Here is an 18,423-nt window from a genome sequence, read left to right on the forward strand (position 1 = left end):
CTTAAGTGGGAGATACTGTGGTAAGTGGTTTCCAAATGGAATCTTCTTATTGGTAAATATTGGCTTTCTTTCTTAAGGTTTGAATTATCATAGGCAAATTAATGTATTTTGGAAAGAAAAAGCAAAATCAGAAATTTCTGTTAAAATGCTTCCTTAAAAAAATCTCAGTTCTTTTCAGAGCTGGCAATAATCAAAGGATGTAGAGAAGATCTCAGCGAATACTTGGATGCTGCTCTGAAAAGATTTTCAAGGTATTTCAGGAAGTATCAGACAGCAGGTGCAGAACAATGAGGTAGTATAAATACGAAGACAGCATCTGTGGCGGATAAACATCCCGAAGAGGTACACCTGCAGGATGTGTAGCTACAGTTATCTTCTAGAAAAAAGCTGGGTATTGCAGAATGGGGACAGAGGAGCCTTTCTGCATATTCATAAGAGCAGTAGATTTTAAAAGTTGTATGTCATTGAAAAACTTTGATTTTATCCTGAGGTGGATCAACAGGAGAGCAGGTGAACTGTGATGCTCTACACAGTGGAATGCAGTGTGTATCTAATCACAGTGATGCGAGAGGCAGGCACAGAGCAGGAAGTGAAGAAAAGCTAAGTTTAATTTCCATATAGTTTTAAGGATCACACAACTTTATTCTCGTTTCCACCTAGCCTGCCATGTCACCTCTAGGTACTTACTCTATTCTACACACCATTGTTCTCTTTTTGAAGGGCAAACACAAAAGGGTGAATACACTAGGGGGAGATTTTATTGATCACTTTATATATTTCCGCAGTACTTATAGTGTAGTATGCGTTTGCATTATTAGTTGTAAACACAGTCAATTATCATTCTATGAACATGTTCAATATTCTGTTCCATATTTTCCTAAACCAATGTGAATCCAAATGGATAGATTACATAATACTGTATGAAACGGTTTTGATTGTTTCATAAGTAGATGGCAATGAACCTATTCTAGAGGCTTTCTTTCTTTCTTTTAAGTCATACTCAATTGCTGGAAGTGCTTTGTTGGAAATAGGTTTGACTGGGGCAAACTCTTGCAGCAATCTACGCCATGGAAATATCAGAGGCCAAAATGAACACTATGGCTTTTCCACTCTGAAGCCTTCATCCAGAGACTCAGGGCTCGCCTGTGTTTCTCTCTGATTCATCTTGAAAAATTGGTCCCACCTTAGAATATCAGGATTTGAAGTCCTCTTGCTAGAACCAGAGAATTTGATACTAACTTATGTAGCTTTGTGAATCTTTTAAAGATTCTTAGTATCACATCTAATATTATGTGTCAGCATCCGGAATACTGACCTCAGCAGAAGTATTTCACATTGGGGTACTAGTGAGTGCCGAGACAGAGACTGAAGGGACGGCAGTCCATAGGACAGCAGCCCTCCAAAATGATGTTCCTGTCTTAATCTCTGAAACCTATGGATAAAAATCTTATATAGCAAATGGGACTTTTGTAGTCAGTTGAATCGAAGTGGGATGATTACCCTGGACTGCCCAATGAAATCGGCAGCATCTCTGTCTCTTAAGAACAAATAAGAAAGGTCAGAGTGAAAGGAAACATGGTTTGGAAGGCAGAGGTCAGAGTCCCAGGGAGACATGTGGATGTCTTACTCCAGATTTTCAGGATGGAGGCGAGAACACAAGCCAAGGAGTACAGGCAGCCTCTAGAACCTGGACGAGGCACATGAAAGAATTCTGCCACTTGTCCTTCAGAGGGAACAGTGCTGGTGGCACTTGGATATAAGCCAGTGTGACTCATTTTGAATTTCTGATCTCTGGAATGTAGGACAAGGCATCTTTTGGTGTTTTAAACCATTAAATTGTGGTAATGTGTTATAGCATCCGTGGGAAATGAAAACACCAATTTATTCCTAGAATTTTTCCATGTCCTTAAATATCAATCACCAATCAAGACAAGAGTGAGGAAAACCTGTGGACATTAGCAGTCTGCAATACACACAGAAAGCTGTTGTGTTTTCTAGATAAAATAGAAGGCAAATTAAAACATCAGGTTTTTAAATTGTTTTTTTTTTTTTTTGCTCTGTTAATTAGTGTTTTCTCTCTTTTTGCTCAGGTGCCTGGCTTTTAATTGATAACATATTGTACTTATTTAGGCTCAGTTGCTGACTGGTGTTTAAGGAGGTGTTATGGATGAAAGCCTGGTGGTCAGCTTAACATCAGCAGCATTGAATCTACATGGTGCTGAGTGTGGAGAAAGAAGTTAAAAAGGACTTTGGCACTTTGGAGATTCCGGGTTAAGCTCTCGGAGAAAATATGAAGGAAGCAAATACAGCCTTCCGTTTCATGCAACACAGCTATTCAGTGTGGTCAGACACCGGTGCTGGGCAGTGGTCTAGAGGTGTTAATGGGCACAGGCAGCTGTCTGCAGGTTCGCTAGGACAGTTGTCCTGTGCCAGCTGTTTGCTTATTTACATATATATATATATATATATATATATATATATATTTTTTTTTTTTTTTTTTTTTTTTTTTTTTTTGGTAACAAGAAGTCAGCCAGGATGCCACAGTCAGTCACAAATTAAGCACAAAGGAGAGTGAGGATTTGCACCCACATGGGGTGCTCACACTCATTGCCACAGGGTTGACCTATCCTTGGGTTGACCTATCCTCACTGTCACATACTTAGGACTTCATACAGATGCACTGCACCTCAAGCATGCCACTAATGACTGAGGGATGATGGGAAAACATATGATCACTTCGAGATTAAAAGCAGGAGAAGGATGAATTATAAATATGTAAGAGTAGGGTGGGGAGGAATCTCTAAGATCAGGAAGTATAGGGAAATGAAAAACAAAAACAAACCAGAATGAGAAACCTTGGTTGCTTACCCCTTGGTGGCCTCCGGCTTGTCCATCAGTGTGTCCTACTGGGCAGTAAACTCTGATTTAAAACAGTTTCTTCCCTGTGGATGGTCTCTCACCATCAGTGAGGTGGTCTGGGCAAATTCTTCTCTCTGGGAACCATGAAAGGCTCAGTGACATTTTGATAGGTGGTGTCTTGATTCAAGATATGTCATGACTAGTTATATTTTTGATTTTCACTTGCATTTTAACAGTAAACCCATCTCATTGTAAATAGACTGGGCATGTCTTACCAGCAGCCTGAACCATCCTGCTTATGTAGCTTTGAGAAATAGCCCATTTTAATTTTAAAACTTATTCTTGAACTTACATGACAAGAATTCTTTTGTTGAACTGTTGATGTGAAGTATCAGTGCCCATGAACTACAACAGATTTCAGTTATCTAAATAAAATCTGCCTCTTTAGCAGGATAGTAATAAAAAGCCATGACTAATCGTGCTTATAACCAGGGAGTTAATCCAGTTTGTTAGAAAATCACCCATCAGCCTTGGCATCCAGGTACCCAGTCTAATGTTTTGAGACATAATTGTACATCAGTTTTGGAGAAAGCATCTTAGGACATCTTTTATTAATAAGTAAACTATGTCTTAATTCCATTCAAGGCAGTAACAGATTGGGTAGGGTGAAGCAGTAGTTGCGGTAAAAAGATTTGCTGGATTTGATGTTTGGGTCTACTGCTTATAAGCCGTGGTCATGTGGACTATAATGTGACCACAATCTTCATTATGTGACTTTGGTCATTTGCAGTAGTCTGAGATTCCCATTCTCGCAGACGTGAAACTTGGTTTACTGTTGAGCAGTGCTTTGGAAACGCCAGTGTGGAGCACAGGGTGAGTAGAGGGGTAACTTGGGGCAGCAGCCCATGTAGAGGTTTGCGGTCCAGGGGTGGTGTTCAAATCAGGTGGCTCAGGCCCCTGGGCATAGTGCGTGGCCTGCAGACCAGTGGGCCTGGCTGGCCGTCAGCCCCTTACTTGCCTCTGGGCTCTGCAGGGAGCTGCTGGGCTGAGTAGATGACCAGGGGAGAAATGGGGATCCAAGTGACAGTGGGGACAGAAGAAATAAGGGCTGACATGTACCCCAACAAAAGCAGGGGGTCCAGAAATGCTGAGAAGCCTGGAGGCTCCTCAGGACAGTCAGGCCCTGAGCTTGTGCCCATTCCTTTGTCCTTTGCTCTCGTGTAGGACCAGAACTGCTACCACTCGGGCAGTTATCAGAGTAAAAGCTCACAGACGACAGGCAGAAAGCACGCCAGAGTCCTTAGAACTGTTTAAAAGTTTGCAGTCTACTGCAGCATGGCAGAGCGAATGTCCACAGGCCTACAAATAGAAGCTAAACTTAAACGGAGATGAGCCAATTAGTGACAGGGAAGACAGCTTAAATTTATTTTCCTAGTAATTTAAGATACAGCAGTAGGATATATAAATTTTATGCAACTTATGTGGGCTCTGTCACGGGCTCCACAAATTATGGAAAATGTCAGAGAAAACACAAAAATGCTACTGTATAGATTTATTTGGAATTAAATTAGTACTTAAAATGAAAACTTTAATTAAAATGCTTTAAAATTCAGACATTAAAATTAAATAAATATGTATTAAAATTAATTTAAATTCAATTTAAATAATTTTACCTGTAATTTAATTAAAAGTAATTATGTTTAAAAATTAGAATTTTTATCAGTATTTAAAATTTCAGAATCGCAAGCTGTGAGGAAAGATACTGAGGTGAAATGCAATTTGATTCTTGTGTTTGGTGTTTCACTGATTCCGCACGTCTAGGGCCGGTGGTTTGATCATCTATTCAGAGGAAATGGTACACATTATAGCATCTATGGAGGATCTCCTTCTGAAGGTGGTGGCCATTGTTAATTCCTTGTTATTTTGTTTTGAACTCCTGTATCCTTTTCATTGTTTTGTTGGGTTGGGTTTTATTCTGTTTTGTTTTGTTTGATTTTGTTATATCAGATGACATGGGCAGCTATTTCAAAGATAGCAAAATATATTGTATGTATATCTTGCCATATATATATGGCAAGCCATATAATCCAAGCCATTTTGGATTTACTATTGTTTTGAAGTCCTTTATTGCATTCATTGTTTTGTTTTTACTGGTTCTATTCTGTTCTGTTTTGTCTGATTTCTACTATGTCTGAAGGTATCTGCAGCTATTTTGAAGACAATAAGAGGCATTATGGTAACCATTGTGGATATCCTATTGTTTTGAAGTCCTGTGTCACTTACACTGGTTTGTTTTGGTTGGATTTAAAAAATAAATAAATAAAATTTCAGATTAAAAATTATGAAACTAATTTTTTTGAAAAGTTAAATCTTTTTAGGAAAATTGTTCTCTGGGAATCATCTGCTTTAAGTGGTTAAAACATTTTAGTATTATTTATATAATTATTTCCAAAGTAATTCATCAGAAAATTGTCCCTAATTGGCAGTCTATAAAATATTTTTAGCAGCTCCATTTGTGTCAGCAGAAGTCTCAAAATTAAAAATTATAACCAATTAATTGTGATGCATTTACTAAGAATGACCCATATCACCTTTGATCTCATTAGTTTAAAATTAGCTAAAAGTAGACTTTTGGATGTTCAATAAATAAAGAGGTTGCAGAAAGGTGAGTCAAAAACATTGTGTGATAAGTCAAGATACACCAATAATATTGTATTTATTTTATTTTATAAAATTATAAAAATTCTTATAACCTATGATTCTATATCATTATTCATTATCCTCTTTATATTTTACAAGTGATAAATATACCTTAAGGGAAAGTGGTACTTTTGATACTTTTTTTTTTTTGTCTTTTGTTTCCTTTTTATCGGTACCAGGGATCGAACTCATGACTGCCTGCTTGCAAGGCAAGTGCTTATGCCGCTGAGCTAAATCCTCAGCCCCTATTTTGGTATTTTTAACAGTATTGCTTTCCGGTTCTTTGAATGAGCAGTCTCACATTTTTCTATCTCTGGGTGCTATAAACCACCCTGATAACAAGATTCAGCAACAAGGTTCTTCTCCACCCTGATAACAAGATTTAGCAACAAGATTCTTCAGCAACAAGAGTATTTTCCTCTTCAATACTACTTTTAGAGTTAATTATGCCTGGTAAGCATGAGGTCTTGAGTTTGATTCCCAGTCCAAAGATAATTAATTAATTTTAATTTTTAGAAGTTAATTTTCAATTGACAACAGTTGTGTATATTTATGATATATAGCACACACAGTGTGTTCTCACACTCATTCTTTGTGGTACAATTTATTTTCTTACAGATTTTCAAGTAGACAATACATTGTTGTTAGAGTCATTGCTATTGTGAGTCTTACAGGTAACTATAATCACCGTGTGATTTTAAATGTTTCTGTGATGTGAAACATACTGATTTCTTCTCTTTTGGCTATGCACTCAAAAGTGGGATCCTTAGGTCCTATGGTAGTTCCATTTTTCATTTTCATAGAAATGTGTTCCCAGGATGACAGTACTCACCTTGATTCCCACTAACAGTGTTCAAGGGTTCCATTTTCTACATGTGCTCACTAACACTTGCTATCTTTTTGATAACAGCCATTCCAACAGTTACAAGGTGGAATCCTCATTATTTACAATTGACCGATGATTTGGTCTATTAGGAACAAAAATATTTTACTGTTAAGAATCTTTGTTTGTCATTATTCAAAGAAGTCCACTCACTGAATATGTTTGTTGTCCAGGAGCCAGGAGCTCAGTCCCTACCCACCTTTCTGCCCTCTGGGTCTCTGCAACCATGTGCTTTCGAGATGGAACATCATCCATAGTAAGGTAGTGAGGCAGTGAGGCTAGTCCACGTGTGCAGTAGAGGGCAGTGAAGGTTGTAACCTTTTTTCAATTTGGTACTTCCCCATGGGTTCACCATGTGTCAGCATGTCTTTTTATTAGCTCCATCCTGAGAGACTCTTGGTCAACCTGAGATAACAATGACAAGAAGCTCGGGTGTTTTGGTGGCCGCCAGCGTGGAGCCTGGAGCTTGGAGGATTTACGTGTGCAACATCTTCTGTGTGTGCAGGGAGATCTGCATAACCCCTAAGATATAATGAGTAAAACTAGAGGATAATGAAGAAACATGACGGGCACCTGGAAGGAAGCGCACAGGGCATGCCTTTGGTGAGGCATTCCCAGAAGGCTCTTAGAAAAGACTTACTGATTAATTGCATCAATCCATCATCCTTGGGTGACAGCACCAACCTGCAATCTTTTTGGGGGGTTATTTTATTTCTTTCCTAGGAGAGTGGAATGAACAGTTAATGAGTATTCCTGTTTTATTATAAATGTGCCATATGGTGAAGGTAATTTCATAATAGAAGAGACGTATGTTAATTTTAATAATTATAAAGACTATGTATGAGTGTCAATGTGTGGCTTGTAAAATAATTTTTCCTTTCTAAATTGATCTTGTAGTTATCACTTTGCGTTATCTGTCAACATTTTAAGCATATTGCTCTTAAACTCCAGAACATGTAAAAAAAAATGACCTGTACTATTGTTATAGAGAAAATAAAAGTACCCATCTTTAAACATTTTAGAAGGACCTCTCACCTTTGTTTCCTCTCAAAGGAAACAAAGGAATTATTTGCTGTCACTAATAATTGCTGCCCATGACACCTAAGTAAATCTGATTAGTACTGTAAATGTAATCCTTCAAAGAGTTATTTACTTTAAATGTTTATGGAATTAAAAGGTATAGAGTAAGAACATAAACATTCATTTTACAGATTTTTTCCCTCATACCTACTGAAAGTGATTATTTCAATGTACTAGTGCTTTTTAGATTGGTCCAACATATTGATCATAGATTTGCACTTCCCTTTTTTGAAAGTGGAAAGAGGGTAGGTACCATAAGATGGAAAGTGAACTAGACATGGATCCTAAGCAAGGATTGACAGATGATGAAAATAATCGAGGCTTTATTTTTCTGCAGTGTAAACTGTTGGTAGCAAAAGTTTCCGAGTGTAGATATTGAGGGCTGAAATGTTAATGAAGACCATTAAATGTTCAAAGAAAGATTTTTGGGGTGAATATGGGAAAAACTGAAAACTTATTGTTTAGAAATCCTAATCTAAGTATGCAAAATAACAATGAGAAACCTTTTAATCCTGAATTGAACATAACTGGTTGAATAATACACATGAATACTTTATATATGCACGTTTACATGTGAGTATGGATTATTGGTTTTAAAGGAAGTATAATAAAGTGTATTTGAACACAGAAATTATGCTGTCTAAATAATTCAGAAGCAACTTATACTATTTATACCATTATAATTTATACTATTTTGGATTCTTTATCACAGTTCACTTGAATTTATAAAATCTAGGGTCAGTCATTGACTCTGCAATTTGACTTACTTTATTTTGACCAGGGGGGAGTATGTAAGACACTGCTGAGGAATGGTGGTTAATTTGGTTTTTCAGCATACGTGATCACCTTGTGTGATTTCTTAATCTTTGTAAACCTTAGTTTACTGTCTCTATGATGACTCAGATTTGGATCTCAAAGTTTTGTTCTAAATGTGGCCCGTTTAAAATAGATCTGTTTCTGAATGAAAAGTGAGCTATTCCCTGTGTCACAGTAGAAGGTTGGATGTTTGCTCTACGGTGTGACAAGTTCTGTTTTCTCATATTCTGCAAATAAGCACAGTTTCTCCTAGCATTTACCAAACCCACCAACTATACTACAGCGACACAGAAGTATCAGGAGATAGACCTGTTTTTCTGACTTTCTAGTTTTGTCACCTTGTATGCAGGTGAGATGTTATGTGACTTTGACATGGCACGTGAAGCAGTGCTGGACACGTCCCCACAAGGGCTTCCGTGAGCACCTTCCACACAGGGACCAGGAGTGCAAACAGCCTTTGTTATCCCAAGACTCTGGCCGCTGGCCAGGGACCAAGATCTGCAGGCTCACCTCATGTGCTGAGCCCTCTGCCGCTGTACCTTTCGGCTTTTGAGCGACCTTGCCATGACATTTGGGGCTGGTAGGCATCCGTGAGGGGCAGCTCACAGCTCAGCAGCAGCTCCAGGCACTGCTCCCCATTTTGTGGGTCTTGCTGAATCTCAGTTCAAGTGAAGGGTCCCTCTTTTCCCTCTGCCTCCCCTGCCCCGAAATGCTTCATTATTGCTGTCTTCAGTTAAGGTGAAATCAGCATTCCAATGGCCATGACAGCACTAGATTAGGTAACCCAGGGGGCAATCAATGAATATTTTAAGTTAGTTATTTTATTGCAAAGAAAAAAATTTTTATTAAAAAATGAAAACCTCTCCTCAGAATTTAACCAAAGGCTTTGAGTATACTTTTCCAATAGCTTTGTCAGGTCTTAGCTTGATGCTGGCTCTTAGTGCTAGAAGGAAGTGAAAATACAGCTGCAAGCCTGTCCTGGTGTCTTCCGGAAGGAGCCAGCATCAGCAGAGGATGTGAGTGAGTGTGCATGTCCTGTAACCATGGGGCAGTTTCTTTTCACTGCTGTCACATCCTTACCCGGCCCAGCATCAGTGGCATGATTTTCCCATCAATGGCACGATGAGGTACACAGGCGTCAGCAGGGGCTTTAAGGGATGGCTCAGAAACGGAATTGTTTTTCCATTTATTTTTAAAATGCAAATTACACTAGTAAGTCAAAAAAATCACTCTGTTAAAAATACATTCAGAATTAACAAATGCAAAAAAAAGACACATCAGGATTGCAACTCTTGCCTTCTGAATATTAGGTTTATAACAAAAGCTCAGCCTAGAAAAATAGCATTCTTCACCAGAATTTGAGGAGGATTCAGCTGTACAACTTAGATGTTTTCCCAGATAGAATCACACTACTGTGCTTAGCGCTCCTATGAAAGCCTGTCCACTGATTCACTTTTTAGTAGTCAACAACTGTTTTTGAAAATTTTGGTGGTGATGAAAGTGGTGATTGGCTGCATTGCAAATTGGGAGGATGAGGGCTTATTTTCTGTATCCATACACATGTGCTGGAAGGCGGACTCTCGTTCCAGGGATAGACAGTGAAACCTCATGGTAAGAGTCACATTAATCGTCACATTAGAATAGTTTCTGGCATGTATAGTATTTATAACTTAGGCGTCAAAGGGAAATACAGTGGTCAGTATTTTTTCATACATACATTAAACATGCATGTTACTATCAAAGCATTGAATGAGGTTTCACTGATGTATTGAGTTGTGTATTTTATACATGTATGTATGGACAAATATACACAAGCCATTGAGAAAGTTCAAGCATGAATGCTAGAATCTTTGTTCTTTTATGGTTTATGTTTCAGTGGTAACTTTTTGCTCTTTTATCCTTTTTGAATCTATAAGTGTGTATGTGTATTATAAACATTCATGCAAACACAGATATGGGACCGTTACATGGAGATCTGAATGGGCTAAGGTCCAAAGGAGGTTAACCCAACAACTAAAACTTCGCAGAAACCAAAGGAAAAAGTCGCTCCATGCCAATTTATAACTATCCCAGTCTGAATTTCACTGCACTTAAATATGGTGTGAAGTTAGCCTAAACAAAAATTGATTTTAGTGGTCTCCAAGAAAAAAAATAACTGGTCTGTTACTGATAAGCCTGAGCTAATTATGTTTCTCACTAATGAAAACCAAATAATGCTTGGAATTATAAAGCAAAATTTCCTAGGAGTTCAGAGTATTTCATAAACACATTGACCTACTATTAAGTTTCCAAAGGCATCTTGTTGCCAACTACGTTATAACAGCACAGTCTTTTTTTTTTTTTCTGCCACAATAATACAGGAGAATTGAAATACACTCTAACACACAACAGATCCCCCAATACCACAAAGAGATCTCAGATATTTCACCAAGGTAACTATGGTTCCCCACCCACCCACCCCAAAAATAATCTCGTACACCAAAGTTAGAAAAGAAAGTTCACCTACATTGGGTCTTCAGTTTGAAGTAGATATAAAAGAGTAAACATAGCTAATACATAGTCAGTTGGCCTCTGTCGCTAGAAACCCACAGCTGTTCTCTGTGTTAGTAAAAGACATCTGTAGATATAAAAGCACCTAGAGTGCAATAAATAAAAGTAGTGACTTAAGCCATCTCTGCTTCAGTAGATTAATGAGTATAGTAGATTAATGAATTTTACTTTGTCCCACCCCGACCCCATGAGAAGACCATATTGAAGGGTTCTAAAGATGACGCTTACTATGCTGGTTGCTGGTTCCTGTCTCTGTTGGCCGCCGTGGGGGCTCCGTAGGAAAGCCCTTGGCTGACTGCCAGCAGTTTCCTTACAGACTCATGAGAGCTACTGAGCTGGTCTGTCTCCTTCCTTGATACAAATCACACACTCCAGCTCGCTCAGAATGCACAGCAGTGTGGTAGCCTAAGGACGTGGCTTGGGGTCTACACACAATGTAGGTGGGTTAAGGCGAGTGTGGACGGCACAGCCTTTGGGGCCAGCAACCTGCCACTGTGGATGTCGGGTACAAGGTCTCGGTGTCTGGTTTTGTAATTACGTTGCCTAAGTAGCTGTGGTGCTATGGAGATCTACAGAGTGCAGAAACAGGGCTGTCCGAGGCAGGGCCCTGGAGACTCCCAGCCAGCAGAGGCCGACAGCTGGGCGGTAGGAAGTGCGTAGGGCCAGGCGAGGACACCAGTGCATCTCCTGTGGAACTGTCAAAGGCCTTAGGAGAAAGAGCCTGCTCTCAGGAAATCCAGGGTGGGCGTGACCTCCATATTGGGCCGAGACTGAGTGGAAGTGGTGTGTGTGTGTGTGTGTGTGTGTGTGTGTGTGTGTGTAGAAACCTGTGTGTGCTCTGTTCTTATGTATCTATATTAAAATTCATTTGCTTCTTGTTCTTTGTAAAACACAGGAGGCCACTGCGGAACAAGTTCTTTGAGAGGTCCATGGGCTGACATACTGAAGTCCTCTGTTTCATTTTGACCTAAGGAATAGAAAAGATGATTTTAATCCACTGGAAGAGCACTGGGTAACTGCTCCTTCTCACCTTTCCCCACCTTTCTAAGCACAAGAGCAAACACAAAAGAAAAAAGGGAAAGAAAGCAACCCATGTTGGGTTTTAAATAGACAACCTTTCCACTCCTTTTCTTTTTTTCTCAGTGCAACTTCCTGGATAAAGAGGCCACATATGGTCATTTAAGATCTATTTCTGGGGCGGAGTGAAATGAATATGGATTCCTGTACAATTAGGCTGCCCAAAAGATTGCCATGTTTTCTCGCATGCTCTAATACACCACAGGACATTTTCACTGGTGGGGAGCAAGGGATTTAGTGCTATGGTGCATAAATTAGTGGTCATCAAGCTATTACTTTGTTAGAACATTAACCTGTGGACATGGGAATTTTCTGTGCTGTCACTTAGTTGCTACCCACTTGTTTCAAAGAGACGGACCAAACTATGCGGAAAAGAAAAACAGTGAGGACCTTGCCTTTGTATATGATAATGTGAAAAATCACAAATCGAGAACATTCACCAAACTTAACTGAAAACGAAGAAGACCCATCTCCAATGGCCACAAGCACAGGGACATGGCTGTGACTGTAAATAGGTGTCCACAGTGACTTCACAGCTCTGTCCAGGTTGCTGAGTAGAGTGGAAATCTCATGGCTAGAAAGTCACATTGCCTTTAGTTGATTTCTCTCAAAAGAACAGCTTTTATTTCCAGTTGCTATATAATATTTATGGGTTCTTGAACTAGCCTATGATGTTAAATTACTCTTACTTTACAGGACATATTTATGGCAGATTGATAGAAGAGGGGACGTTTCAAATGACAAAGACAGAGAGATGCTCAGGGCTCTGCCTCTCAGCAGGACAGAGTGGGAGAGGTGACTTGGTTTTGATTTTTCACAGGATTAGAATAGGCAGTGGCTTTCAGTGAATGAGTTTTGAGGGTCACAAAATTTAAAATTCCCTTTGTGCAGCATTCTATGGGGTACAAGCTAAAGGGAAGAAGAGGAAAGTGCAAAAGGGAGGTGTTGCCATGGGGCCATGGCAGATGACTTCCTGTAAGTTGCACCAGAAGTAAAATAAACCCAGGCAAAGCAGTGCCAGGTTACACTCAGAGCACACCAAAGAATTTAGGAAAGAAATGAACTAATGGCTCAGGAAAACTGGCTGATAATCTCATCTGACCACTAACTAGTTGTTTGGCTTCTGTTTTCCTATCTCTTGACTCAGTTTTCTCATAAGTGTTCTGGGATCTGAGGAATCTTATGGGATGATGGATGGAAGGGATGGTAGCAGAATTTTGACTAGTAAATTTTTGATGCACCTTAATTATTCCTAATTCCTGAGATTTGAGCTCCATTAAACTTTTTTTTTTGTCTTTTTCCTTTTTATTGGTACCGGGGATCGAACTCACGACTGCCTGCTTGCAAGGCAGGCGCTTATGCCACTGAGCTAAATCCCCAGCCCCCTCCATTAAACTTTTAATTAACTTCATGAGCTATGCAACTTGAGAGCTCTCATGTAGTTTCACCATTTTCAGCCATTACAGAGGAAAACACATTTGTTACTTGCATTAGGCATTCTATTTAGTAACATCATGGGAAGGTCTGTGCTCAGGGAATTTAATATGTATTTTTGAGGAGTTGTTTAAAGATCAACATTGGAATGATAAATACCTGATTTGAAACAATAGAGTTGATTATGACTAATCAGCATCCTCACAGTATTATCATGGTTGATGAATAGCTGAGTGGCTACATTGAATTTATTGTGTCTTCATCACAGTTATTGCCCAATATAATGGGACGTTACATTGTCAGAAGCAAATAATTGCAAACCTTGTAGATATTTTCATTACTTTTGAGCTTACATTGTTGCATGTTACTTGAGCATACCTATTTCATGACCTGCTCTGTTGATAGGAGAGATTTTTTGGAATGATATATAGTATTTGTTGATTTCTGACTTCAAAAAGGCCTTTCATAAATAATGTTGGTTAATATAAACATTATTGCTACTACTAATAAATTATGTGTACTAACGACTTACTATGGAGCCTGTGCTGTGTTTTACATACTTTACATGTGTTGTATATAATTTCAAAACAATTAAATGAAGTAAGTGTATTATATTCTCTATTTTGCAGGTGACACTTGGTAAGATTAAAGTTATTCAAAGTTATATGCCCAGATCATAAGGAATTTAGTCTCAGGCAGTTTGTCTTCAATAGGTCATTTTATGAGTATTTCAGATTGCTTTGCCTTTTTCAAATAGACACTTTACAGAATGCTGCAATAAAACTGAGAGAAGTGTTAAAGAATTTATAGAAAATTTCACTTTCCTTCTCATGAAGCTACCAAGTCTTTCCGAGAGGTCAGGAAAGTTTTGGTAACAAGCAATTATGGTTTACGGCAAAAGGAAAAGAGTCATTAGAGAAAGAAGAAATTAACAAGTGCTTCGTATGGGAATTACATTTTAAGGTAAAACTTGAAGAATAACGGGACTGAAAAGAGTGGAACTGGAACAAAATTAGGTCAGTTAGCTAAAACTCCACGTGGAGAATTGGAAAAAATACATGACACTTTTGGAGAAGGCAAGCATTGCAGTGCAGCTGGGCAAAAATGACCAAGAAAGATAGCAGATTTATGCTCTTCACAGATTAGAAGCGTCAGGAGGACAGGGCCAGTTCTTATTCAGCATTACAATTCCAAGTGACTGTGAACATCATCTGAACATGGTTGGGACTCAAAAGTTATTAAAGATTGACGAGAAGAGATAATATTTCAGCACACTGTTGAGACTAGCCCAAGGTAAACTTTTAGGCTACAGTGAATTTTGACTCACTGACTCTTTGGGGCAAGGAATTAAATAGGCTATTTGATCCCAATTTCAATGACTGTATTTGACAAGTGTTTTTGGAAGATTAGTTTGGCAGTCACGTGGAAGATAGAGCAGAAGTTCTGAAATAAGAAACAGGAAAAATTCACAGATCATGAATGCTTGGATTAGGGCAGTGACTGTGGGCATTTAAAACAAAGGATGCATGACACAGAGGCACTGATTTGAAATGACATATGGATCTGGTTGGTGTCTGAACTGAAAAAGTCTTTGCTAGGAGTGGCCTTAGCAAATGCGTGCAGAGAACTATGAAGAACACAGAGAAAAAGGCAGGCACAAGGCAAATAGCAATTTTTTTTTAAGAGAAGGGTAAAGGGATTGTCCAAAGATAGCTTTAATCTCTTTGGAGGAGCATACTCCCCAGATCCGTTTGTTACCCTACATGCTAAAGATACTTAAAGGAAGATGGTTTCATGGTGCAGGACAGCAACAACAAACACATATCTTCAAAGAGAAGCTCACATGTTAAAATGAATTGGAATCTTACTTTCTATTTTGATCTTCGCTTGCAATTCAGCATACCACTTGATGCTGATATATAGAATGGGGTATCAGTTGTTATCCAAGGGAATTTGCCTAAACACAGATATAAAAATCAGGGTCTGATTGTATGTCTGCCCTCTTGAGTGCTAGGGTTAAGGGATCAACAAGTTTCAGGGATAATGCTCCAGTCATTTTCATTTTTACACTAGAAAGACGATAGAGCAAGAGTATTTTGGGGATTTCTGCTTTCTGAAAACTACACATAAGTCAGGCGAGCTGCCGGTTTGCATCTCAGTGAGAACTCTTGGAGTAATATGAAGAGTGGATAGGAATCATCCAAGGCAACCACTGTAAATTGGGACTCCCCGGGAAAACCAGAGGAGTCTGTCTCATATGTAGTTATACACAATGACCTGCAATGTTATGATCACCTTCAAAATACATAACTTCTGGGTAATTTCAAGAACTGGTATATAACAGGCTTTTGAGCCGTGTAGGTAATATTTGTATAAGATTAAAGATAACTTAGGATATGGCATTTCTGATAAAGCAAACTTAAAAAATGAAGAAAGTGTTATTAGAATTAGCCTGGTAAAAATAATATTGATAGTAGAGAAAACCCTGGAGATACATAACCGAAGGAAAGCTTGCCATCTATTCGTGCCATGCTGCTCGCCTCCATCTTTCAGCTCCCCCGGAGAACCCCACCACGGTGTGTACTCACATGTACATGGGCTGTAGTTGTAAGTGTGATGTTTTCTGAGGCCCTTGATAGCCATAAGAGTCAAAGCCGCCTATGAAGTCAACTGTAAAGGGACAATTGTCTTCATTAGTTACCTGGTTAGGGGAGATTTCTATTCACAAACAAGTCCACATAGATGACTGTTACATACAGACCCTTTATTCATTTACTAAATTAAAAGTGATTAATTATGAAAAAAATTACCAAAAAAAATTTCTTCAAGGTAGTCTTCCCACCCGCCACTGTAAGACTGAATTGTTGGTTCACAAGACTCTATTCACTTGGGAGAAGAAAGTACATCTTTTTCCTCACACAATCAAGACCTTATTGGAGTATATCATCACTCACACATTAAAGATACTATGTGATGTTTTGGCTAGTGTGGAGATGCTTTTAACCCATTACAGATATCGTAGCATAAGGCACTGATTACTCGGGTGCATGCATCAGTCAGCAGCTACAGCACTGGTAACAATGTCATGTCTTCTGTCAATACAGGAAACTACGGTGAACCTCTCGCAAATTAGTGCACCATTCCTGCCACCGTGTGCTTTATAATCAGAAACAGAAAATCAGAGGTACAGAGGGAGACTGAGCTCTAACTGGATACTCAGATGCAGGCTGTACCGTGGCAGGTGACATTTGCCATCATCCCTCCTACCTATGTGTTCTCACATCCTGGCTTTGGCACGCCTCCAGCCAGTGGTTTGAGCTTCCATCCTTTCTTCTTAAAAGCAAATAGACCACGGTGCCACATTTGAGTATGGAAGAAATGACATTGAGTGACGTCTTGGGCCAGCTCATGGATGTGCCATGTGCTACCTCTTGCTCTCTCTTGGGATACTGTCCCTTATCCACAGCCACTGTGCCCAAGTTAGTCTATATGGGGACACTGGAGGGGATACATGACTGGTATTTTGGGTGACAGGATAGCTGAGTTGCAAGGCCACAGACAGAATCCATGTCCAGGCATGGGAGAGAGAGTGCCATTAATTATTCTGGACCCCAGATGTTGAGCAGACTCTGTCTTGGATCTTTCCAGTTCAGGTCCCCGGCATCAGCGAACAGAGACAAACCATCCTCACTGTGACCCAGCAGCTGCGAGCATCACATAGGGCTGCTGAGCCCACCAAGTCTGGGTGGAAATAGTAATGAGACAGCTGATACTAATACTACTCTGAGAAAGTGTTTGCTTCTTTTTATTTCTGGAGAGAGAAGTTTGTATGGTGAGGATAGAAGGAAAAACAACCAAAGACCAAAGTACAGACTACAGATGGGGGAAAACAATAAATAGAGGTTGAAGGAGGACACACTAGGACATCTCTGCTTCTTCTAGTTCCCTCTTCGGTGAGTTTATTTTGTCCATACTTGTTCTGCTGTGCGTAACTCAAACTTGTGATGTCTGAGTAGTGGGAAAACATCTCCATTACAAAAAGAAACTGTTTTCAAGATGAATTTTAGGCTCATGGAAAACTTTAGCAAAAGTGTTTAAAAAGTTCTAATAAGCCCTCTGTCCTGCACATGCATAGCAGCGTTCACTGTTAGCATCAGATGCTAGGATGGCACACTGCTTCCCTCTGATGCTAAGCCCTCAGCGCCAGCTGACACCCACAGATTACATTAAGACTCACGCTGGGTGCCCTGGGTTCTGTTGGTCTTGATACATATCCATCATCACAGTGTCAGAATAGATGCACTGTTTTCAATTTCCCGTGTTCCATCTGAGCATCCTTCCCCTCCTGCCTGGTAACCACTGATCTTTCACTGTCTCCAGAATTTTAACATCTACCAAAACACCGTATAGATGAAATCCTAGGTAAGGAAGCCTTTTCTGAGGAGTGACTTCCTTCACTAGCCCTTTAATTCTTATCCATGGCTTTTAATAACGTGATAGTAGGTTTATTTTAGCATGGGAATTTTTTCTTTTAAGGCAGACTCTCTCTTCTTATCAAAAGTAGAATTGTATAATGAACAATAAAAAACAAAACAAAACAAAGCAAAGCCCTAAAACAAAAGAAAATAAAAAACCAAAAGCAGAGACTGTGATGTTATAAGGACCAGAGAACTACACCAAGTACTTTATAGAGCAGGAATTTAAAGAGAGAAACCTTTTCATTTTCTGAATTGTCCATGTTTGTTTCTCTACTGATACAGGTGATACCAGAGCTGTACGATAACTACAGTCAAGGTTTGTACTTTGAAAAATTGCTCAAGACTAAGAAATAACCTCCACACCCTCTTTTATCATGGTTATGCCATTGCTAACAGTGAGAATTAAGAACTAGCACCCAAGGTGCCCTCTTAGGGATGGAGCCTCATTGCTCGGAGATTGTTGTTGAGTAGCATGGTTTCTTCCATGGTGCTGGAGTATCCCTGGGCCAGAGTAAATCAAGACCAGTGCAGAAACAAGCAGTAGTT

The 18,423-nt window shown here is 39.3% G+C and overlaps 1 protein-coding gene and 1 long non-coding RNA gene across 9 annotated transcripts in view; one reads left to right on the forward strand and one right to left on the reverse strand.

Annotated features, from left to right (window-relative positions):
• LOC134472622 (uncharacterized) overlaps positions 1-2,392 on the forward strand; it is a 72,947-nt gene extending 70,555 nt beyond the window's left edge. Inside the window, exons 2-3 of the long non-coding RNA XR_010042510.1 lie at positions 169-342; positions 2,131-2,392. This is a non-coding gene — a long non-coding RNA (uncharacterized LOC134472622). The remainder of the gene's footprint in view (positions 1-168; positions 343-2,130) is intronic.
• A 7,120-nt stretch (positions 2,393-9,512) lies between these two features.
• The window catches only part of Nkain2 (sodium/potassium transporting ATPase interacting 2), a 945,741-nt gene continuing 936,830 nt past the window's right edge, over positions 9,513-18,423 (reverse strand). For 5 of the 8 annotated variants that reach the window (XR_010042736.1, XR_010042735.1, XR_001199302.3 and 2 more), the window contains 3 exons: positions 15,988-16,069; positions 15,268-15,356; positions 9,513-11,855 (listed from right to left, as the gene is read on the reverse strand). Coding sequence is in view for 2 of the 8 variants with exons in the window: in XM_063235056.1 (XP_063091126.1) it covers positions 15,332-15,356; positions 15,988-16,069 (107 nt within the window). In the remaining 6 variants the exon portion in view is untranslated. Of the gene's footprint in view, positions 11,856-15,265; positions 15,357-15,899; positions 16,070-18,423 lie in introns of those variants that run through there. The other 3 variants (XR_010042734.1, XM_063235057.1, XM_063235056.1) reach the window with 3 other exon arrangements.

This window comes from Cavia porcellus, unplaced genomic scaffold (assembly GCF_034190915.1).
Source record: "Cavia porcellus strain 051 isolate PalLab524CR breed Dunkin Hartley unplaced genomic scaffold, mCavPor4.1 scaffold_24, whole genome shotgun sequence".
NCBI lineage: Eukaryota > Metazoa > Chordata > Mammalia > Rodentia > Caviidae > Cavia > Cavia porcellus.